This window comes from Mustelus asterias, unplaced genomic scaffold, assembly GCF_964213995.1.
Source record: "Mustelus asterias unplaced genomic scaffold, sMusAst1.hap1.1 HAP1_SCAFFOLD_1162, whole genome shotgun sequence".
Classification (NCBI taxonomy): Eukaryota; Metazoa; Chordata; class Chondrichthyes; order Carcharhiniformes; family Triakidae; genus Mustelus; species Mustelus asterias.
The window spans coordinates 40,001-63,399 of record NW_027591107.1 but is presented as its reverse complement, the minus strand read 5'-3'; the positions used below and the strand labels follow the sequence as shown (position 1 = coordinate 63,399).

At 49.4% G+C, this 23,399-nt stretch overlaps 1 protein-coding gene across 1 annotated transcript in view; it reads right to left on the bottom strand.

The window, feature by feature from the left end:
- The window catches only part of LOC144487958 (uncharacterized), a gene marked incomplete at its 3' end in the record, with an annotated part of 100,166 nt that overhangs the window by 51,366 nt on the left and 25,401 nt on the right, over positions 1 to 23,399 (bottom strand). Inside the window, exon 2 of the mRNA XM_078206002.1 lies at positions 2,959 to 3,114. Coding sequence (XP_078062128.1) covers positions 2,959 to 3,064 — 106 coding nt within the window. The remainder of the gene's footprint in view (positions 1 to 2,958; positions 3,115 to 23,399) is intronic.

The window sequence follows — 23,399 nt, the reverse complement described above, 5'->3', positions numbered from 1 at the left end:
CCCCCTAACATCTCCCCTGTACCTACCCCCCAGCACCTTAAACCTGTGTCCTCTCGTAGCAGACATTTCCACCCTGGGAAAAAGCCTCTGAGAGTCCACCCGATCTATGCCTCTCAACATCTTATACACCTCTATTAGGTCTCCTCTCATCCTTCGTCTCTCCAAGGAGAAAAGACCGAGCTCCCTCAGCCTATCCTCATAAGGCATGCCACTCAATCCAGGCAACATCCTTGTAAATCGCCTCTGCACCCTTTCAATCTTTTCCACATCCTTCCTGTAATGAGGCGACCAGAACTGAGCACAGTACTCCAAGTGGGGCCTGATGAGGGTCTTATATAGCTGCATCATTATCCCCGGACTCCTAAACTCAATCCCTCGATTGATAAAGGCCAGCACACCATACGCCTTCTTAACCACCTCCTCCACCTGCGGGGCCGATTTTAGAGTCCTATGGACCCGGACCCCAAGTTCCTTCTGATCCTCTACAGTACAAAGAGTCTTTCCCTTTATATTGTACTCCTTCATCCCATTTGACCTGCCAAAATGGACCACTACACATTTATCTGGGTTGAAGTCCATCTGCCACTTCTCCGCCCAGTCTTGCATCCTATCTATGTCCCTCTGTAACTTCTGACATCCCTCCAGACTATCCACAACTCCACCAACCTTCGTGTTGTCAGCAAACTTACCAACCCATCCCTCCACTTCCTCATCCAGGTCATTTATGAAAATGACAAACAGCAAGGGTCCCAGAACAGATCCCTGGGGCACACCACTGGTGACCGACCTCCATTTAGAAAAAGACCCATCTACAACCACTCTCTGCCTCCTTTGGGCAAGCCAGTTCTGGATCCACCGGGCAGCAGCCCCTTGGATCCCATGCCCTCTCACTTTTTCGAGAAGCCTTGCATGGGGGACCTTATCGAACGCCTTGCTAAAATCCATATAAACCACATCTACCGCTTTCCCTTCGTCAATGTGTTTCGTCACATTTTAGAACATAGAACATAGAACATTACAGCGCAGAACAGGCCCTTCGGCCCACGATGTTGCACCGACCAGTTAAAAAAAAAAACTGTGACCCTCCAACCTAAACCAATTTCTTTTCGTCCATGAACCTATCTACGGATCTCTTAAACGCCCCCAAACTAGGCGCATTTACTACTGATGCTGGCAGGGCATTCCAATCCCTCACCACCCTCTGGGTAAAGAACCTACCCCTGACATCGGTTCTATAACTACCCCCCCTCAATTTAAAGCCATGCCCCCTCGTGCTGGATTTCTCCATCAGAGGAAAAAGGCTATCACTATCCACCCTATCTAAACCTCTAATCATCTTATATGTTTCAATAAGATCCCCTCTTAGCCGCCGCCTTTCCAGCGAAAACAATCCCAAATCCCTCAGCCTCTCCTCATAGGATCTCCCCTCCATACCAGGCAACATCCTTTTCGAAGAACTCCACCAGGCTCGTAAGGCACGATCTGCCTTTGACAAAGCCATGCTGAGTATTCTTGAGCATACTAAACCTCTCTAAATGCTCATAAATCTTGTCCCTCAGGATCTTCTCCATCAGCTTACCAACCACTGAGGTTAGACTCACCGGTCGGTAATTTCCTGGGCTATCCCTATTCCCCTTCTTGAAAATAGGAACCACATCCGCAATCCTCCAATCCTCCGGCACCTCTCCCGTCTCCATCGACGATGCAAAGATCATCGCCAGAGGCTATGCAATCTCTTCCCTCGTCTCCCACAGTAACCTAGGGTACATCCCATCCGGACCCAGCGACTTATCTATCTTGATGCCATTCAAAGATTCCAGCACAACCTCTTTCTTAAAGTCCACATACTCAATCTTTTCAGTCTACCGCAAGCCCGCAGTACATCCACCCAGGTCCTTCTCCTCTGTGAAAACCGAGGCAAAATACTCATTAAGCACCTCTGCCATTTCTACTGGTTCCGTACAGACTTTCCCACCTTCACCTTTTATCGGCCCTATTCCTTCACGCCTCATCCTTTTACTCTTCATATATTTATAGAATTTGCTGCCTTATGTCTTCATATTTCCCCTCACTCCATATAAATGCTTTCCTAGCTTGCCTGATCCTCTCTTTTTCCAATGCAAGCATAAAGGAGATAGAGTTATGATCGCTATCCCCAAGATGCTCTCCCACTGTGAGATCTGACACCTGTCCAGGTTCATTGGTCAGTATCAGATCAAGTACAGCCTCTCCTCTTGTAGGCTTGTCCACATGCTGTGTCAGGAAACCCTCCTGAACACACCTAACGAACTCCTCCCCATCCAATCCCCTTACCCTGGGGATATTCCAATCTATGTTTGGCAAATTAAAGTCTCCCATCACAACAACTTTATTACTGCATCTCTCCAGGAGCTGTTTCCCTATCTGCTCCTCCACCTCCCTGTTACTATTGGGCGGCCTATAGAAAACTCCCAGCAAAGTGATCATTCTTTCTGGGTGTATCACAGCTTGGTCTGGGCTCCTTCTCTGCCCAAGACTGCAAGGAACTACAAAAGGATGTGAATGTAGCCCAATCCATCACGCAAACCAGCCTCCCATCCATTGACTCTGTCTACAGTTCCCGCTGCCTCGGGAAAAGCAGCAGCATAATTAAGGACCCCATGCACCCCGGATATTCTCTCTTCCACCTTCTTCCATCGGGAAAAAGATACAAAAGTCTGAGGTCACGTACCGACCGACTCAAGAACAGCTTCTTCCCTGCTGCTGTCAGACTTTTGAATGGACCTACCTCGCATTAAGTTGATCTTTCTCTACACCCTAGCTGTGACTGTAACACTACATTCTGCACTCTCTCCTTTCCTTCTCTATGAACGGTATGCTTTGTGCAGTGCGCAAAAAACAATACTTTTCACTGTATCCCAGTACATGTGACAATAAATCAAATCAAATCCTCCCCGCCTGCAGGGTACAAACACTCACCAGGGCCTGTGGACGAGTTATTGGTTGAATCCAGGAGCGGTGCTAATGGCTTCCTGTCTGAGAGTAACTCAGACAGAGGGGTGGCCGCTATCTGTGTCTCAGCCATCCTTCAGTCTGTTCAGAGACCCCACTCAGATTCCACACGGCAATCCCATTCTGCAAGAACAAAGCAGAGGATTAAATTAGAATCATACCATCATCAGAATTAGGCCACTCGGCCCATCGAGTCTGGTCCAGCAGTTTCACAACCCCATTCTCCTGCCTTCTTCCCGTTACCTTTGACCCCTTACCAATCAAGAACCTATCTCTCTCTGTCTTAAAGACACTCAATGACCCGGCCTCCTCTGTGGCAAAGAGTTCCACAGATTCACCACTCTCTGGCTGAAGAAATCCCTCCTCATCTCTGTTTTAAAGGATCGTCCCTTTAGCCTGAGGTTGTGCCTCTGGTTCTAGTTTTTCCTACCAGTGGAAACATCCTCTCCACGTCCACTCTATCCAGGCCTCGCAGTATCCTGTAAGTTTCAATAAGATCCCCCCTCATCCTTCTAAACTCCAGCAAGTACAGACCCAGAGTCCTCAACCGCTCCACATACACGGTGGCACAGTGGGTTAGCACTGCTGCCTCACAGCGCCAGGGACCCGGGTTCGATTCCCGGCTCGGGTCACTGTCTGTGTGGAGTCTGCATGTTCTCCCCGTGTCTGCGTGGGTTTCCTCCGGGTGTTCCGGTTTCCTCCCACAGTCCGAAAGACGTGCTGGTTAGGGTGCATTGGCCATGCTAAATTCTCACTCAGTGTACCCGAACAGGCGCCGGAGTGTGGGCGACCGGGGGATTTTCACAGTAACTTCATTGCAGTGTTAATGTCAGCCCACTTGTGAGACTAACCAATAAACATTAAACTTTAAAACTCATGCGTCAAGCTGTTGATTCCCGGGATCATTCCAATGAACCTCGTGCCGTTCAGGAGTAAATCAGGAGAGATGTTAAACCTCACTGAGCTGATGTGGGACCTTCCTCTCCTTCCGAGATTGGTCAATTATTCATTAAAGGGAGGACAGTATGAGGAGTAATGAACAAAACAAACAGTATTCGAGCGTTTATTAACAGAGGCACAGAGTACAAGAACAACGAGGGGTTTCTGAGCTTAGACAACTTGCCAGTTAGACCTCAGCTGCTGGATTGTGGAATGTTCTGGGCCCACAGGAGAGAGAAGATGTGAACAGACTGGGGAGCGTGGACAGTAGGTTGACAAGAATATTTCCATCGGGATCAGAACCTTCACATAACAGGATGGATTGGAGAGTGAGGGACTGTTCACCTTGGAGAGATAACGGCTAACAGGAGATTTGACAGTGCGGCACTCCCTCAGCACTGACCCTCTGACAGTGCGGCACTCCCTCAGCACTGACCCTCTGACAGTGCGGCACTCCCTCAGCACTGACCCTCTGACAGTGCGGCACTCCCTCAGTACTGACCCTCTGACAGTGCGGCACTCCCTCAGCACTGACCCTCTGACAGTGCGGCACTCCCTCAGCACTGACCCTCTGACAGTGCGGCACTCCCTCAGCACTGACCCTCTGACAGTGCGGCACTCCCTCAGTACTGACCCTCTGACAGTGCGGCACTCCCTCAGCACTGACCCTCTGACAGTGCGGCACTCCCTCAGTACTGACCCTCTGACAGTGTGGCACTCCCTCAGCACTGACCCTCTGACAGTGCGGCACTCCCTCAGCACTGACCCTCTGACAGTGCGGCACTCCCTCAGCACTGACCCTCTGACAGTGCGGCACTCCCTCAGCACTGACCCTCTGACAGTGCGGCACTCCCTCAGCACTGACCCTCTGACAGTGCGGCACTCCCTCAGCACTGACCCTCTGACAGTGCGGCACTGACCCTCTGACAGTGCGGCACTCCCTCAGCACTGACCCTCTGACAGTGCGGCACTCCCACAGCACTGACCCTCTGACAGTGCGGCACTCCCTCAGCACTGACCCTCTGACAGTGCGGCACTCCCTCAGTACTGACCCTCTGACAGTGCGGCACTCCCTCAGTACTGACCCTCTGACAGTGCGGCACTCCCTCAGTACTGACCCTCTGACAGTGCGGCACTCCCTCAGTACTGACCCTCTGACAGTGCGGCACTCTCTCAGCACTGACCCTCTGACAGTGCGGCACTCCCTCAGTACTGACCCTCTGACAGTGCGGCACTCCCTCAGTACTGACCCTCTGACAGTGCGGCACTCCCTCAGTACTGACCCTCTGACAGTGCGGCACTCTCTCAGCACTGACCCTCTGACAGTGCGGCACTCCCTCAGCACTGACCCTCTGACAGTGCGGCACTCCCTCAGTACTGACTCTCTAACAGTGCGGCACTCCCTCAGCACTGACCCTCTGACAGTGCGGCACTCCCTCAGCACTGACTCTCTAACAGTGCGGCACTCCCTCAGTACTGACCCTCTGACAGTGCGGCACTCCCTCAGCACTGACCCTCTGACAGTGCGGCACTCCCTCAGCACTGACCCTCTGATAGTGCGGCACTCCCTCAGCACTGACCCTCTGACAGTGCGGCACTCCCTCAGCACTGACCCTCTGACAGTGCGGCACTCCCCAAGCACAGACCCCCTGACAGAGCGGCAATCCCTCAGCACTGACTCTCTAACAGTGCGGCACTCCCTCAGCACTGACCCTCTGACAGTGCGGCACTCCCTCAGCACAGACCCTCTGACAGTGCAGCACTCCCTCAGCACTGACCCTCTGACAGTGCGGCACCCGCTCAGCACTGACCTTCTGACAGTGTGGCACTCCCTCAGCACTGACCCTCTGACAGTGCGGCACTCGCTCAGCACTGACCCTCTGACAGTGCGGCACTCCCTCAGTACTGACCCTCTGACAGTGTGGCACTCCCTCAGCACTGACCCTCTGACAGTGCGGCACTCCCTCAGCACTGACCCTCTGACAGTGTGGCACTCCATCAGCACTGAGCCTCTGACAGTGCGGCACTCCCTCAGTACTGACCCTCTGACAGTGCGGCGCTCCCTCGGTACTGACCCTCTGACAGTGCGGCACTCCCTCAGTACTGACCCCCTGACAGTGATTTCAGTGTGTGTGAGCCCGGGTGTGAAGGAACACTCCTTTAATAGTGATTTCAGCGTGTGTGAGCCCGGGTGTGAAGGAACACTCCTTTAATAGTGATTTCAGTGTGTGTGAGCCCGGGTGTGAAGGAACACTCCTTTAATAGTGATTTCAGTGTGTGTGTGAGCCCGGGTGTGAAGGAACACTCCTTTAATAGTGATTTCAGTGTGTGTGTGAGCCCGGGTGTGAAGGAACACTCCTTTAATAGTGATTTCAGTGTGTGTGAGCCCGGGTGTGAAGGAACACTCCTTTAATAGTGATTTCAGTGTGTGTGTGAGCCCGGGTGTGAAGGAACACTCCTTTAATAGTGATTTCAGTGTGTGTGAGCCCGGGTGTGAAGGAACACTCCTTTAATAGTGATTTCAGTGTGTGTGAGCCCGGGTGTGAAGGAACACTCCTTTAATAGTGATTTCAGTGTGTGTGAGCCCGGGTGTGAAGGAACACTCCTTTAATAGTGATTTCAGTGTGTGTGTGAGCCCGGGTGTGAAGGAACTCTCCTTTAATAGTGATTTCAGTGTGTGTGTGAGTCCGGGTGGGAAGGAACACTCCTTTAATAGTGATTTCAGTGTGTGTGTGAGCCCGGGTGTGAAGGAACACTCCTTTAATAGTGATTTCAGTGTGTGTGAGCCCGGGTGTGAAGGCACACTCCTTTAATAGTGATTTCAGTGTGTGTGAGCCCGGGTGTGAAGGAACACTCCTTTAATAGTGATTTCAGTGTGTGTGAGCCCGGGTGTGAAGGAACACTCCTTTAATAGTGATTTCAGTGTGTGTGAGCCCGGGTGTGAAGGAACACTTCTTTAATAGTGATTTCAGTGTGTGTGAGCCCGGGTGTGAAGGCACACTCCTTTAATAGTGATTTCAGTGTGTGTGAGCCCGGGTGTGAAGGAACACTCCTTTAATAGTGATTTCAGTGTGTGTGTGAGCCCGGGTGTGAAGGAACACTCCTTTAATAGTGATTTCAGTGTGTGTGTGAGCCCGGGTGTGAAGGAACACTCCTTTAATAGTGATTTCAGTGTGTGTGTGCCTGGTTGTGAAGGAACACTCCTTTAATAGTGATTTCAGTGTGTGTGAGCCCGGGTGTGAAGGAACACTCCTTTAATAGTGATTTCAGTGTGAGTGAGCCCGGGTGTGAAGGAACACTCCTTTCATAGTGATTTCAGTGTGTGTGAGCCTGGGTGTGAAGGAACACTCCTTTAATAGTGATTTCAGTGTGTGTGAGCCTGGGTGTGAAGGAACACTTCTTTAATAGTGATTTCAGTGTGTGTGTGAGCCCGGGTGTGAAGGAACACACCTTTAATAGTGATTTCAGTGTGTGTGAGCCCGGGTGTGAAGGAACACTCCTTTAATAGTGATTTCAGTGTGTGTGAGCCCGGGTGTGAAGGAACACTCCTTTAATAGTGAATTCAGTGTGTGTGAGCCCGGGTGTGAAGGAACTCTCCTTTAATAGTGATTTCAGTGTGTGTGAGCCCGGGTGTGAAGGAACACTCCTTTAATAGTGATTTCAGTGTGTGTGAGCCTGGGTGTGAAGGAACACTCCTTTAATAGTGATTTCAGTGTGTGTGAGCCCGGGTGTGAAGGAACTCTCCTTTAATAGTGATTTCAGTGTGTGTGAGCCCGGGTGTGAAGGAACACTCCTTTAATAGTGATTTCAGTGTGTGTGAGCCCGGGTGTGAAGGAACACTCCTTTAATAGTGATTTCAGTGTGTGTGAGTCCGGGTGTGAAGGAACACTCCTTTAATAGTGATTTCAGTGTGTGTGAGCCCGGGTGTGAAGGAACTCTCCTTTAATAGTGATTTCAGTGTGTGTGTGAGCCCGGGTGTGAAGGAACACTCCTTTAATAGTGATTTCAGTGTGTGTGAGCCCGGGTGTGAAGGAACACTCCTTTAATAGTGATTTCAGTGTGTGTGTGAGCCCGGGTGTGAAGGAACACTCCTTTAATAGTGATTTCAGTGTGTGTGTGAGCCCGGGTGTGAAGGAACACTCCTTTAATAGTGATTTCAGTGTGTGTGTGAGCCCGGGTGTGAAGGAACACTCCTTTAATAGTGATTTCAGTGTGTGTGAGCCCGGGTGTGAAGGAACACTCCTTTAATAGTGATTTCAGTGTGTGTGAGTCCGGGTGTGAAGGAACTCTCCTTTAATAGTGATTTCAGTGTGTGTGAGTCCGGGTGTGAAGGAACACTCCTTTAATAGTGATTTCAGTGTGTGTGAGTCCGGGTGTGAAGGAACACTCCTTTAATAGTGATTTCAGTGTGTGTGAGCCCGGGTGTGAAGGAACACTCCTTTAATAGTGATTTCAGTGTGTGTGTGAGTCCGGGTGCGAAGGAACACTCCTTTAATAGTGATTTCAGTGTGTGTGTGAGCCCGGGTGTGAAGGAACACTCCTTTAATAGTGATTTCAGTGTGTGTGTGAGCCCGGGTGTGAAGGAACACTCCTTTAATAGTGATTTCAGTGTGTGTGTGAGCCCGGGTGTGAAGGAACACTCCTTTAATAGTGATTTCAGTGTGTGTGAGCCCGGGTGTGAAGGAACACTCCTTTAATAGTGATTTCAGTGTGTGTGAGCCCGGGTGTGAAGGAACACTCCTTTAATAGTGATTTCAGTGTGTGTGCCCGGGTGTGAAGGAACACTCCTTTAATAGTGATTTCAGTGTGTGTGTGAGCCCGGGTGTGAAGGAACACTCCTTTAATAGTGATTTCAGTGTGTGTGTGAGCCCGGGTGTGAAGGAACACTCCTTTAATAGTGATTTCAGTGTGTGTGAGCCCGTGTGTGAAGGAACACTCCTTTAAGAGTGATTTCAGTGTGTGTGTGAGCCCGGGTGTGAAGGAACACTCCTTTAATAGTGATTTCAGTGTGTGTGTGAGCCCGGGTGTGAAGGAACACTCCTTTCATAGTGATTTCAGTGTGTGTGAGCCCGTGTGTGAAGGAACACTCCTTTAAGAGTGATTTCAGTGTGTGTGTGAGCCCGGGTGTGAAGGAACACTCCTTTAATAGTGATTTCAGTGTGTGTGTGAGCCCGGGTGTGAAGGAACACTCCTTTAGTAGTGATTTCAGTGTGTGTGAGCCCGTGTGTGAAGGAACACTCCTTTAAGAGTGATTTCAGTGTGTGTGTGAGCCCGGGTGTGAAGGAACACTCCTTTAATAGTGATTTCAGTGTGTGTGTGAGCCCGGGTGTGAAGGAACACTCCTTTAATAGTGATTTCAGTGTGTGTGAGCCCGGGTGTGAAGGAACACTCCTTTAATAGTGATTTCAGTGTGTGTGAGTCCGGGTGTGAAGGAACACTCCTTTAATAGTGATTTCAGTGTGTGTGTGAGCCCGGGTGTGAAGGAACACTCCTTTAATAGTGATTTCAGTGTGTGTGAGCCCGGGTGTGAAGGAACACTCCTTTAATAGTGATTTCAGTGTGTGTGAGTCCGGGTGTGAAGGAACACTCCTTTAATAGTGATTTCAGTGTGTGTGTGAGCCCGGGTGTGAAGGAACACTCCTTTAATAGTGATTTCAGTGTGTGTGAGCCCGGGTGTGAAGGAACACTCCTTTAATAGTGATTTCAGTGTGTGTGTGAGCCCGGGTGTGAAGGAACACTCCTTTAATAGTGATTTCAGTGTGTGTGAGCCCGGGTGTGAAGGAACACTCCTTTAATAGTGATTTCAGTGTGTGTGAGTCCGGGTGTGAAGGAACACTCCTTTAATAGTGATTTCAGTGTGTGTGAGCCCGGGTGTGAAGGAACACTCCTTTAATAGTGATTTCAGTGTGTGTGAGCCCGGGTGTGAATGAACACTCCTTTAATAGTGATTTCAGTCTGTGTGAGCCCGGGTGTGAAGGAACACTCCTTTAATAGTGATTTCAGTGTGTGTGAGTCCGGGTGTGAAGGAACACTCCTTTAATAGTGATTTCAGTGTGTGTGAGCCCGGGTGTGAAGGAACTCTCCTTTAATAGTGATTTCAGTGTGTGTGAGCCCGGGTGTGAAGGAACACTCCTTTAATAGTGATTTCAGTGTGTGTGAGCCCGGGTGTGAAGGAACACTCCTTTAATAGTGATTTCAGTGTGTGTGAGCCCGGGTGTGAAGGAACACTCCTTTAATAGTGATTTCAGTGTGTGTGTGAGCCCGGGTGTGAAGGAACACTCCTTTAATAGTGATTTCAGTGTGTGTGTGAGCCCGGGTGTGAAGGAACACTCCTTTAATAGTGATGTCAGTGTGTGAGAGCCCGGGTGTGAAGGAACACTCCTTTAATAGTGATTTCAGTGTGTGTGAGCCCGGGTGTGAAGGAACACTCCTTTAAGAGTGATTTCAGTGTGTGTGTGAGCCCGGGTGTGAAGGAACACTCCTTTAATAGTGATTTCAGTGTGTGTGAGCCCAGGTGTGAAGGAACACACCTTTAATAGTGATTTCAGTGTGTGTGAGCCCGGGTGTGAAGGAACACTCCTTTAATAGTGATTTCAGTGTGTGTGAGAGTCCGGGTGTGAAGGAACTCTCCTTTAATAGTGATTTCAGTGTGTGTGTGAGCCCGGGTGTGAAGGAACACTCCTTTAATAGTGATTTCAGTGTGTGTGTGAGTCAGGGTGTGAAGGAACACTCCTTTAATAGTGATTTCAGTGTGTGTGTGAGTCAGGGTGTGAAGGAACACTCCTTTAATAGTGATTTCAGTGTGTGTGAGCCCGGGTGTGAAGGAACACTCCTTTAATAGTGATTTCAGTGTGTGTGTGAGCCCGGGTGTGAAGGAACACTCCTTTAATAGTGATTTCAGTGTGTGTGAGCCCGGGTGTGAAGGAACTCTCCTTTAATAGTGATTTCAGTGTGTGTGAGCCCGGGTGTGAAGGAACACTCCTTTAATAGTGATTTCAGTGTGTGTGAGCCCGGGTGTGAAGGAACACTCCTTTAATAGTGATTTCAGTGTGTGTGTGAGCCCGGGTGTGAAGGAACACTCCTTTAATAGTGATTTCAGATTGTGTGAGTCCGGGTGTGAAGGAACACTCCTTTAATAGTGATTTCAGTGTGTGTGTGAGCCCGGGTGTGAAGGAACACTCCTTTAATAGTGATTTCAGTGTGTGTGAGCCCGGGTGTGTAGGAACACTCCTTTAATAGTGATTTCAGTGTGTGTGTGAGCCCGGGTGTGAAGGAACACTCCTTTAATAGTGATTTCAGTGTGTGTGTGAGCCCGGGTGTGAAGGAACACTCCTTTAATAGTGATTTCAGTGTGTGTGTGAGCCCGGGTGTGAAGGAACACTCCTTTAATAGTGATTTCAGTGTGTGTGTGAGCCCGGGTGTGAAGGAACTCTCCTTTAATAGTGATTTCAGTGTGTGTGAGCCCGGGTGTGAAGGAACACACCTTTAATAGTGATTTCAGTGTGTGTGAGTCCGGGTGTGAAGGAACACTCCTTTAATAGTGATTTCAGTGTGTGTGTGAGCCCGGGTGTGAAGGAACACTCCTTTAATAGTGATTTCAGTGTGTGTGAGCCCGGGTGTGAAGGAACACTCCTTTAATAGTGATTTCAGTGTGTGTGTGAGTCCGGGTGTGAAGGAACACTCCTTTAATAGTGATTTCAGTGTGTGTGTGAGTCCGGGTGTGAAGGAACACTCCTTTAATAGTGATTTCAGTCTGTGTGTGAGCCCGGGTGTGAAGGAACACTCCTTTAATAGTGATTTCAGTGTGTGTGAGCCCGGGTGAGAAGGAACACTCCTTTAATAGTGATTTCAGTGTGTGTGAGCCCGGGTGTGAAGGAACACTCCTTTAATAGTGATTTCAGTGTGTGTGTGAGTCCGGGTGTGAAGGAACACTCCTTTAATAGTGATTTCAGTCTGTGTGTGAGCCCGGGTGTGAAGGAACACTCCTTTAATAGTGATTTCAGTGTGTGTGTGAGCCCGGGTGTGAAGGAACACTCCTTTAATAGTGATTTCAGTGTGTGTGTGAGTCCGGGTGTGAAGGAACACTCCTTTAATAGTGATTTCAGTGTGTGTGAGCCCGGGTGTGAAGGAACACTCCTTTAACAGTGATTTCAGTGTGTGTGAGCCCGGGTGTGAAGGAACACTCCTTTAATAGTGATTTCAGTGTGTGTGAGCCTGGGTGTGAAGGAACACTCCTTTAATAGTGATTTCAGTGTGTGTGTGAGCCCGGGTGTGAAGGAACACTCCTTTAATAGTGATTTCAGTGTGTGTGTGAGCCCGGGTGTGAAGGAACACTCCTTTAATAGTGATTTCAGTGTGTGTGTGAGCCCGGGTGTGAAGGATCACTCCTTTAATAGTGATTTCAGTGTGTGTGAGCCCGGGTGTGAAGGAACACTCCTTTAATAGTGATTTCAGTGTGTGTGTGAGCCCGGGTGTGAAGGAACACTCCTTTAATAGTGATTTCAGTGTGTGTGTGAGCCCGGGTGTGAAGGAACACTCCTTTAATAGTGATTTCAGTGTGTGTGAGCCCGGGTGTGAAGGAACGCTCCTTTAATAGTGATTTCAGTGTGTGTGAGCCCGGGTGTGAAGGAACACTCCTTTAATAATGATTTCAGTGTGTGTGTGAGCCCGGGTGTGAAGGAACACTCCTTTAATAGTGATTTCAGTGTGTGTGTGAGCCCGGGTGTGAAGGAACACTCCTTTAATAGTGATTTCAGTGTGTGTGAGCCCGGGTGTGAAGGAACACTCCTTTAATAGTGATTTCAGTGTGTGTGTGAGCCCGGGTGTGAAGGAACACTCCTTTAATAGTGATTTCAGTGTGTGTGAGCCCGGGTGTGAAGGAACACTCCTTTAATAGTGATTTCAGTGTGTGTGTGAGTCCGGGTGTGAAGGAACACTCCTTTAATAGTGATTTCAGTGTGTGTGTGAGTCCGGGTGTGAAGGAACACTCCTTTAATAGTGATTTCAGTCTGTGTGTGAGCCCGGGTGTGAAGGAACACTCCTTTAATAGTGATTTCAGTGTGTGTGAGCCCGGGTGAGAAGGAACACTCCTTTAATAGTGATTTCAGTGTGTGTGAGCCCGGGTGTGAAGGAACACTCCTTTAATAGTGATTTCAGTGTGTGTGTGAGCCCGGGTGTGAAGGAACACTCCTTTAATAGTGATTTCAGTGTGTGTGAGCCCGGGAGTGAAGGAACACTCCTTTAATAGTGATTTCAGTGTGTGTGTGAGCCCGGGTGTGAAGGAACACTCCTTTAATAGTGATTTCAGTGTGTGTGAGCCCGGGTGTGAAGGAACACTCCTTTAATAGTGATTTCAGTGTGTGGGTGAGCCCGGGTGTGAAGGAGCACTCCTTTAATAGTGATTTCAGTGTGTGTGAGTCCGGGTGTGAAGGAACACTCCTTTAATAGTGATTTCAGTGTGTGTGAGTCCGGGTGTGAAGGAACACTCCTTTAATAGTGATTTCAGTGTGTGTGTGAGCCCGGGTGTGAAGGAACACTCCTTTAATAGTGATTTCAGTGTGTGTGTGAGCCCGGGTGTGAAGGAACACTCCTTTAATAGTGATTTCAGTGTGTGTGTGAGCCCGGGTGTGAAGGAACACTCCTTTAATAGTGATTTCAGTGTGTGTGTGAGCCCGGGTGTGAAGGAACACTCCTTTAATAGTGATTTCAGTGTGTGTGTGCCCGGGTGTGAAGGAACACTCCTTTAATAGTGATTTCAGTGTGTGTGAGCCCGGATGTGAAGGAACACTCCTTTAATAGTGATTTCAGTGTGTGTGAGCCCGGGTGTGAAGGAACACTCCTTTAATAGTGATTTCAGTGTGTGTGAGCCCGGGTGTGAAGGAACACTCCTTTAATAGTGATTTCAGTGAGTGTGTGAGTCCGGGTGTGAAGGAACACTCCTTTAATAGTGATTTCAGTGTGTGTGTGTGAGCCCGGGTGTGAAGGAACACTCCTTTAACAGTGATTTCAGTGTGTGTGAGCCCGGGTGTGAAGGAACACTCCTTTAATAGTGATTTCAGTGAGCGTGTGAGTCCGGGTGTGAAGGAACACTCCTTTAATAGTGATTTCAGGGTGTGTGTGAGCCCGGGTGTGAAGGAACACTCCTTTAATAGTGATTTCAGTGTGTGTGTGAGCCCGGGTGAGAAGGAACACTCCTTTAATAGTGATTTCAGTGTGTGTGTGAGCCCGGGTGAGAAGGAACACTCCTTTAATAGTGATTTCAGTGTGTGTGAGCCCGGGTGTGAAGGAACACTCCTTTAATAGTGATTTCAGTGTGTGTGAGCCCGGGTGTGAAGGAACACTCCTTTAATAGTGATTTCAGTGTGTGTGTGAGCCCGGGTGAGAAGGAACACTCCTTTAATAGTGATTTCAGTGTGTGTGAGCCCGGGTGTGAAGGAACACTCCTTTAATAGTGATTTCAGTGTGTGTGAGTCCGGGTGTGAAGGAACACTCCTTTAATAGTGATTTCAGTGTGTGTGTGAGCCCGGGTGTGAAGGAACACTCCTTTAATAGTGATTTCAGTGTGTGTGTGAGCCCGGGTGTGAAGGAACTCTCCTTTAATAGTGATTTCAGTGTGTGTGTGTGTCCGGGTGTGAAGGAACACTCCTTTAATAGTGATTTCAGTGTGTGTGAGCCCGGGTGTGAAGGAACACTCCTTTAATAGTGATTTCAGTGTGTGTGAGCCCGGGTGTGAAGGAACACTCCTTTAATAGTGATTTCAGTGTGTGTGTGAGCCCGGGTGTGAAGGAACACTCCTTTAATAGTGATTTCAGTGTGTGTGAGCCCGGGTGTGAAGGAACACTCCTTTAATAGTGATTTCAGTGTGTGTGTGAGCCCGGGTGTGAAGGAACACTCCTTTAATAGTGATTTCAGTGTGTGTGAGCCCGGGTGTGAAGGAACGCTCCTTTAATAGTGATTTCAGTGTGTGTGAGCCCGGGTGTGAAGGAACACTCCTTTAATAGTGATTTCAGTGTGTGTGTGAGCCCGGGTGTGAAGGAACACTCCTTTAATAGTGATTTCAGTGTGTGTGAGCCCGGGTGTGAAGGAACACTCCTTTAATAGTGATTTCAGTGTGTGTGTGAGCCCGGGTGTGAAGGAACACTCCTTTAATAGTGATTTCAGTGTGTGTGTGCCTGGTTGTGAAGGAACACTCCTTTAATAGTGATTTCAGTGTGTGTGTGAGCCTGGGTGTGAAGGAACACTCCTTTAATAGTGATTTCAGTGTGTGTGAGCCCCGGTGTGAAGGAACACTCCTTTAATAGTGATTTCAGTGTGTGTGTGAGCCTGGGTGTGAAGGAACACTCCTTTAATAGTGATTTCAGTGTGTGTGTGAGCCCGGGTGTGAAGGAACACTCCTTTAATAGTGATTTCAGTGTGTGTGTGCCTGGTTGTGAAGGAACACTCCTTTAATAGTGATTTCAGTGTGTGTGAGTCCGGGTGTGAAGGAACACTCCTTTAATAGTGATTTCAGTGTGTGTGAGTCCGGGTGTGAAGGAACACTCCTTCAATAGTGATTTCAGTGTGTGTGAGTCCGGGTGTGAAGGAACACTCCTTTAATAGTGATTTCAGTGTGTGTGTGAGCCCGGGTGTGAAGGAACACTCCTTTAATAGTGATTTCAGTGTGTGTGTGAGCCCGGGTGTGAAGGAACACTCCTTTAATAGTGATTTCAGTGTGTGTGTGAGCCCGGGTGTGAAGGAACACTCCTTTAATAGTGATTTCAGTGTGTGTGTGAGCCCGGGTGTGAAGGAACACTCCTTTAATAGTGATTTCAGTGTGTGTGTGCCCGGGTGTGAAGGAACACTCCTTTAATAGTGATTTCAGTGTGTGTGAGCCCGGATGTGAAGGAACACTCCTTTAATAGTGATTTCAGTGTGTGTGAGCCCGGGTGTGAAGGAACACTCCTTTAATAGTGATTTCAGTGTGTGTGAGCCCGGGTGTGAAGGAACACTCCTTTAATAGTGATTTCAGTGAGTGTGTGAGTCCGGGTGTGAAGGAACACTCCTTTAATAGTGATTTCAGTGTGTGTGTGAGCCCGGGTGTGAAGGAACACTCCTTTAACAGTGATTTCAGTGTGTGTGAGCCCGGGTGTGAAGGAACACTCCTTTAATAGTGATTTCAGTGAGTGTGTGAGTCCGGGTGTGAAGGAACACTCCTTTAATAGTGATTTCAGGGTGTGTGTGAGCCCGGGTGTGAAGGAACACTCCTTTAATAGTGATTTCAGTGTGTGTGTGAGCCCGGGTGAGAAGGAACACTCCTTTAATAGTGATTTCAGTGTGTGTGTGAGCCCGGGTGAGAAGGAACACTCCTTTAATAGTGATTTCAGTGTGTGTGAGCCCGGGTGTGAAGGAACACTCCTTTAATAGTGATTTCAGTGTGTGTGAGCCCGGGTGTGAAGGAACACTCCTTTAATAGTGATTTCAGTGTGTGTGTGAGCCCGGGTGAGAAGGAACACTCCTTTAATAGTGATTTCAGTGTGTGTGAGCCCGGGTGTGAAGGAACACTCCTTTAATAGTGATTTCAGTGTGTGTGAGTCCGGGTGTGAAGGAACACTCCTTTAATAGTGATTTCAGTGTGTGTGTGAGCCCGGGTGTGAAGGAACACTCCTTTAATAGTGATTTCAGTGTGTGTGTGAGCCCGGGTGTGAAGGAACTCTCCTTTAATAGTGATTTCAGTGTGTGTGTGTGTCCGGGTGTGAAGGAACACTCCTTTAATAGTGATTTCAGTGTGTGTGAGCCCGGGTGTGAAGGAACACTCCTTTAATAGTGATTTCAGTGTGTGTGAGCCCGGGTGTGAAGGAACACTCCTTTAATAGTGATTTCAGTGTGTGTGTGAGCCCGGGTGTGAAGGAACACTCCTTTAATAGTGATTTCAGTGTGTGTGAGCCCGGGTGTGAAGGAACGCTCCTTTAATAGTGATTTCAGTGTGTGTGAGCCCGGGTGTGAAGGAACACTCCTTTAATAGTGATTTCAGTGTGTGTGTGAGCCCGGGTGTGAAGGAACACTCCTTTAATAGTGATTTCAGTGTGTGTGAGCCCGGGTGTGAAGGAACACTCCTTTAATAGTGATTTCAGTGTGTGTGTGAGCCCGGGTGTGAAGGAACACTCCTTTAATAGTGATTTCAGTGTGTGTGTGAGCCCGGGTGTGAAGGAACACTCCTTTAATAGTGATTTCAGTGTGTGTGAGCCCGGGTGTGAAGGAACACTCCTTTAATAGTGATTTCAGTGTGTGTGTGAGCCCGGGTGTGAAGGAACACTCCTTTAATAGTGATTTCAGTGTGTGTGTGCCTGGTTGTGAAGGAACACTCCTTTAATAGTGATTTCAGTGTGTGTGAGTCCGGGTGTGAAGGAACACTCCTTTAATAGTGATTTCAGTGTGTGTGTGAGCCCGGGTGTGAAGGAACACTCCTTTAATAGTGATTTCAGTGTGTGTGAGCCCGGGTGTGAAGGAACACTCCTTTAATAGTGATTTCAGTGTGTGTGAGCCCGGGTGTGAAGGAACACTCCTTTAATAGTGATTTCAGTGTGTGTGAGCCCGGGTGTGAAGGAACACTCCTTTAATAGTGATTTCAGTGTGTGTGAGCCGGGTGTGAAGGAACACTCCTTTAATAGTGATTTCAGTGTGTGTGAGCCCCGGTGTGAAGGAACACTCCTTTAATAGTGATTTCAGTGTGTGTGAGCCCGGGTGTGAAGGAACACTCCTTTAATAGTGATTTCAGTGTGTGTGTGAGCCCGGGTGTGAAGGAACACTCCTTTAATAGTGATTTCAGTGTGTGTGTGCCTGGTTGTGAAGGAACACTCCTTTAATAGTGATTTCAGTGTGTGTGAGTCCGGGTGTGAAGGAACACTCCTTTAATAGTGATTTCGGTGTGTGTGAGCCCGGGTGTGAAGGAACACTCCTTTAATAGTGATTTCAGTGTGTGTGTGAGCCCGGGTGTGAAGGAACACTCCTTTAATAGTGATTTCAGTGTGTGTGTGAGTCCGGGTGTGAAGGAACACTCCTTTAATAGTGATTTCAGTGTGTGTGAGCCCGGGTGTGAAGGAACACTCCTTTAATAGTGATTTCAGTGTGTGTGAGCCCGGGTGTGAAGGAAAACTCCTTTAATAGTGATTTCAGTGTGTGTGTGCCTGGTTGTGAAGGATCACTCCTTTAATAGTGATTTCAGTGTGTGTGAGCCCGGGTGTGAAGGAACACTCCTTTAATAGTGATTTCAGTGTGTGTGAGCCCGGGTGTGAAGGAACACTCCTTTAATAGTGATTTCAGTGTGTGTGTGAGCCCGGGTGTGAAGGAACACTCCTTTAATAGTGATTTCAGTGTGTGTGAGCCCGGGTGTGAAGGAACACTCCTTTAATAGTGATTTCAGTGTGTGTGAGCCCGGGTGTGAAGGAAAACTCCTTTAATAGTGATTTCAGTGTGTGTGTGCCTGGTTGTGAAGGATCACTCCTTTAATAGTGATTTCAGTGTGTGTGAGCCCGGGTGTGAAGGAACACTCCTTTAATAGTGATTTCAGTGTGTGTGAGCCCGGGTGTGAAGGAACACTCCTTTAATAGTGATTTCAGTGTGTGTGTGAGCCCGGGTGTGAAGGAACACTCCTTTAATAGTGATTTCAGTGTGTGTGAGCCCGGGTGTGAAGGAACACTCCTTTAATAGTGATTTCAGTGTGTGTGTGCCCGGGTGTGAAGGAACACTCCTTTAATCGTGATTTCAGTGTGTGTGAGCCCGGGTTTTCCTGATTCCTGCTCTCCGGGTTTTCCTGATTCCGTCCCTCTGGGTTTTCCCTGATTCCTGCTCTCTGGGTTTTCCTGATTCCTGCTCTCCGGGTTTTCCTGATTCCGTCCCTCTGGGTTTTCCCTGATTCCTGCTCTCTGGGTTTTCCTGATTCCTGCTCTCTGGGTTTTCCCGACTCCTGCTCCCTGGGTTTTCCTGATTCCTGCTCTCTGGGTTTTCCCGATTCCCGCTCTCTGGGTTTCCCTGATTCCTGCTCTCTGGGTTTTCCCGATCTCTGGGTTTTCCCGATTCCCGCTCTCTGGGTTTTCCTGATTCCTGCTCTCTGGGATTTCCCGATTCCCGCTCTCTGGGTTTTCCCTGATTCCTGCTCTCTGGATTTTCCCTGATTCTCGCTCTCTGGGTTTTCCCTGATTCCTGCTCTCTGGGTTTTCCCTGATTCCTGCTCTCTGGGTTTTCCCTGATTCCCGCTCTCTGGGTTTTTGTGATTCCTGCTCTCTGGGTTTTCCTGATTCCCGCTCTCTGGGTTTTCCCGATTCCTGCTCTCTGGGTTTTCCCGATTCCCGCTCTCTGGGTTTCCCTGATTCCTGCTCTCTGGGTTTTCCCGATTCCCGCTCTCTGGGTTTCCCTGATTCCTGCCACCTGGGTTTTCCTGATTCCTGTCCTCCTGGTTTCCCTGATTCCTGCTCTCTGGGTTTTCCTGATTCCTGTCCTCCTGGTTTCCCTGATTCCTGCTCTCTGGGTTTTCCTTTTTCCTGTCCTCTTGGTTTTCCCTGATTCCTGCTCTCTGGGTTTTCCCTGATTCCTGCTCTCTCTGTTTCCCTGATTCCTGCTCACTGGTTTTCCTGATTCCTGCTCTCTGGGTTTTCCCTGATTCCTGCTCTCTGGGTTTTCCCGATTCCTGCTCTCTGGGTTTTCCTGATTCCTGCCCTCTGGGTTTTCCCTGATTCCGGCTCTCTGGGTTTTCCCGATTCCCGCTGTCTGGGATTTCCTGATTCCGGCTCTCTGGGTTTTCCTGATTCCTGCTCTCTGGTTTTCCCTGATTCCTGCTCTCTGGGTTTTCCTGATTCCTGCTCTCTGGGTTTTCCTGATTCCTGCTCTCCGGGTTTTCCTGACTCCTGCTCTCTGGGTTTCCCTGATTCCTGCACTCTCTGTTTCCCTGATTCCGGCTCTCTGGGTTTTCCTGATTCCTGCCCTCTGGGTTTTCCCTGATTCCTGCTCTCTGGTTTTTCCTGATTCCTGCCCTCTGTGTTTTCCCTGATTCCTGCCCTCTGGGTTTTCCCTGATTTCTGCTCTCTGGGTTTTCCCTGATTCCTGCTCTCTGGGTTTTCCCTGATTCCTGCTCTCTGGGTTTTCCCTGATTCCTGCTCTCTGGGTTTCCCTGATTCCTGCTCTCTGGGTTTTCCTGATTCCTGCTCTCTGGGTTTTCCTGATTCCTGCTCTCCGGGTTTTCCTGACTCCTGCTCTCTGGGTTTTCCCTGCTTCCTGCCCTCTGGGTTTTCCCTGATTCCCGCTCTCTGGGTTTTCCCGATTCCTGTTCTCTGGGTTTCCCTGATTCCTGCTCTCTGGGTTTTCCCTGATTCCCGCTCTCTGGGTTTTCCCTGATTCCTGCTCTCTGGGTTTTCCCTGATTCCTGCTCTCTGGGTTTTCCCTGATTCCCGCTCTCTGGGTTTTTCTGATTCCTGCTCTCTGGGTTTTCCTGATTCCCGCTCTCTGGGTTTTCCCGATTCCTGCTCTCTCTGTTTCCCTGATTCCTGCTCTCTGGTTTTCCTGATTCCTGCTCTCTGGGTTATCCCTGATTCCTGCTCTCTGGGTTTTCCCGATTCCTGCTCTCTGGGTTTTCCTGATTCCTGCCCTGTGGGTTTTCCCTGATTCCGGCTCTCTGGGTTTTCCCGATTCCCGCTGTCTGGGATTTCCTGATTCCGGCTCTCTGGGTTTTCCTGATTCCTGCTCTCTGGTTTTCCCTGATTCCTGCTCTCTGGGTTTTCCTGATTCCTGCTCTCTGGGTTTTCCTGATTCCTGCTCTCCGGGTTTTCCTGACTCCTGCTCTCTGGGTTTCCCTGATTCCTGCACTCTCTGTTTCCCTGATTCCGGCTCTCTGGGTTTTCCTGATTCCTGCCCTCTGGGTTTTCCCTGATTCCTGCTCTCTGGTTTTTCCTGATTCCTGCCCTCTGGGTTTTCCCTGATTCCTGCCCTCTGGGTTTTCCCTGATTCCTGCTCTCTGGTTTTCCCGATTCCTGCTCTCTGGGTTTTCCCGATTCCTGCTCTCTGGGTTTTCCCTGATTCCTGCTCTCTGGGTTTTCCCTGATTCCTGCTCTCTGGGTTTTCCCTGATTCCTGCTCTCTGGGTTTCCCTGATTCCTGCTCTCTGGGTTTTCCTGATTCCTGCTCTCCGGGTTTTCCTGACTCCTGCTCTCTGGGTTTTCCCTGATTCCTGCCCTCTGGGTTTTCCCTGATTCCTGCTCTCTGGGTTTTCCCGATTCCTGTTCTCTGGGTTTCCCTGATTCCTGCTCTCTGGGTTTTCCCTCATTCCTGCTCTCTCTGTTTCCCTGATTCCTGCTCTCTGGGTTTCCCCTGATTCCTGCTCTCTCTGTTTCCCTGATTCCGGCTCTCTGGGTTTTCCTGATTCATGCTCTCTGGGTTTTCCCTGATTCCTGCTCTCTGGGTTTTCCCTGATTCCTGCTGTCTGGGTTTTCCTGATTCCTGCCCTCTGGGTTTTCCCTGATTCCTGCTGTCTGGGTTTTCCTGATTCCTGCCCTCTGGGTTTTCCCTGATTCCTGCTCTCTGGGTTTTCCCTGATTCCTGCTCTCTGGGTTTTCCCTGATTCCTGCTCTCTGGGTTTCCCTGATTCCTGCTCTCTGGGTTTTCCCTGATTCCTGTTCTCTGGGTTTTCCCGATTCCTGCTCTCTGGGTTTTCCCGATTCCTGCTCTCTGGGTTTTCCCTGATTCCTGTTCTCTGGGTTTTCCCGATTCCTGCTCTCTGGGTTTTCCCAATTCCTGCTCTCTGGTTTTCCCTGATTCCTGCTCTCTGGGTTTTCCTGATTCCTGCTCTCTGGGTTTTCCTGACTCATGCCCTCTGGGTTTTCCCTGATTCCTGCCCTCTGGGTTTTCCCTGATTCCTGCTCTCTGGGTTTTCCCTGATTCCTGTTCTCTGGGTTTTCCCGATTCCTGCTCTCTGGGTTTTCCCGATTCCTGCTCTCTGGGTTTTCCCTGATTCCTGTTCTCTGGGTTTTCCCGATTCCTGCTCTCTGGGTTTTCCCAATTCCTGCTCTCTGGTTTTCCCTGATTCCTGCTCTCTGGGTTTTCCTGATTCCTGCTCTCTGGGTTTTCCTGACTCATGCCCTCTGGGTTTTCCCTGATTCCTGCCCTCTGGGTTTTCCCTGATTCCTGCTCTCTGGGTTTTCCCTGATTCCTGTTCTCTGGGTTTTCCCGATTCCTGCTCTCTGGGTTTTCCCGATTCCTGCTCTCTGGTTTTCCCTGATTCCTGCTCTCTGGGTTTTCCTGATTCCTGCTCTCTGGGTTTTCCTGACTCATGCCCTCTGGGTTTTCCCTGATTCCTGCCCTCTGGGTTTTCCCTGATTCCTGCTCTCTGGGTTTTCCTGACTCCTGCTCTCTGGGTTTTCCTGATTCCTGCTGTCTGGGTTTTCCCTGATTCCTGCCCTCTGGGTTTTCCCTGATTCCTGTCCTCTGGGTTTTCCCTGATTCCTGCTCTCTGGGTTTTCCTGACTCCTGCTCCCTCTGTTTCCCTGATTCCGGCTCTCTGGGTGTTCCCGATTCCTGCTCTCTGGGTTTTCCCTGATTACTGCTCTCTGGTTTTCCCTGATTCCTGCTCTCTGGTTTTCCCTGATTCCTGCTCTCTGGGTTTTCCCTGATTCCTGCTCTCTGGGTTTTCCCTGATTCCTGCTCTCTGGGTTTTCCCTGATTCCTGCTCTCTGGGTTTTCCTGATTCCTGCTCTCTGGGTTTTCCCTGATTCCTGCTCTCTGGGTTTTCCCTGATTCCTGCTCTCTGGGTTTTCGCTGTTTCCCTGATTCCTGCTCTCTCTGTTTCCCTGATTCCTCCTCTCTGGGTTTTCCCTGATTCCTGCTCTCTCTGTTTCCCTGATTCCTGCTCTCTGGGTTTTCCCTGATTCCTGCTCTCTGGGTTTCCCTGATTCCTGCTCTCTGGGTTTTCCCTGATTCCTGCTCTCTGGTTTTCCCTGATTCCTGCTCTCTGGGTTTTCCCTGATTCCTGCTCTCTGGTTTTCCCTGATTCCTGCTCTCTGGTTTTCCCTGATTCCGGCTCTCTGGGTTTTCCCTGATTCCTGCTCTCTGGGTTTTCCCGATTCCTGCTCTCTGGGTTTTCCTGATTCCTGCTCTCTGGGTTTTCCCTGATTCCTGCTCTCTGGGTTTTCCCTGATTCCTGCTCTCTGGGTTTTCCCTGATTCCTGCTCTGTGGGTTTTCCTGATTCCGGCTCTCTGGCTTTTCCTGATTCCGGCTCTCTGGGTTTTCCCTGATTCCTGCTCTCTGGGTTTTCCCCGATTCCTGCTCTCTGGTTTTCCCTGATTCCTGCTCTCTGGGTTTTCCTGATTCCTGCTCTCTGGGTTTTCCCCGATTCCGGCTCTCTGGGTTTTCCTGATTCCTGCTCTCTGGGTTTTCCCTGATTCCTGCTCTCTGGGTTTTTCCTGATTCCTGCTCTCTGGGTTTTCCTGATCCCTGCTCTCTGGGTTTTC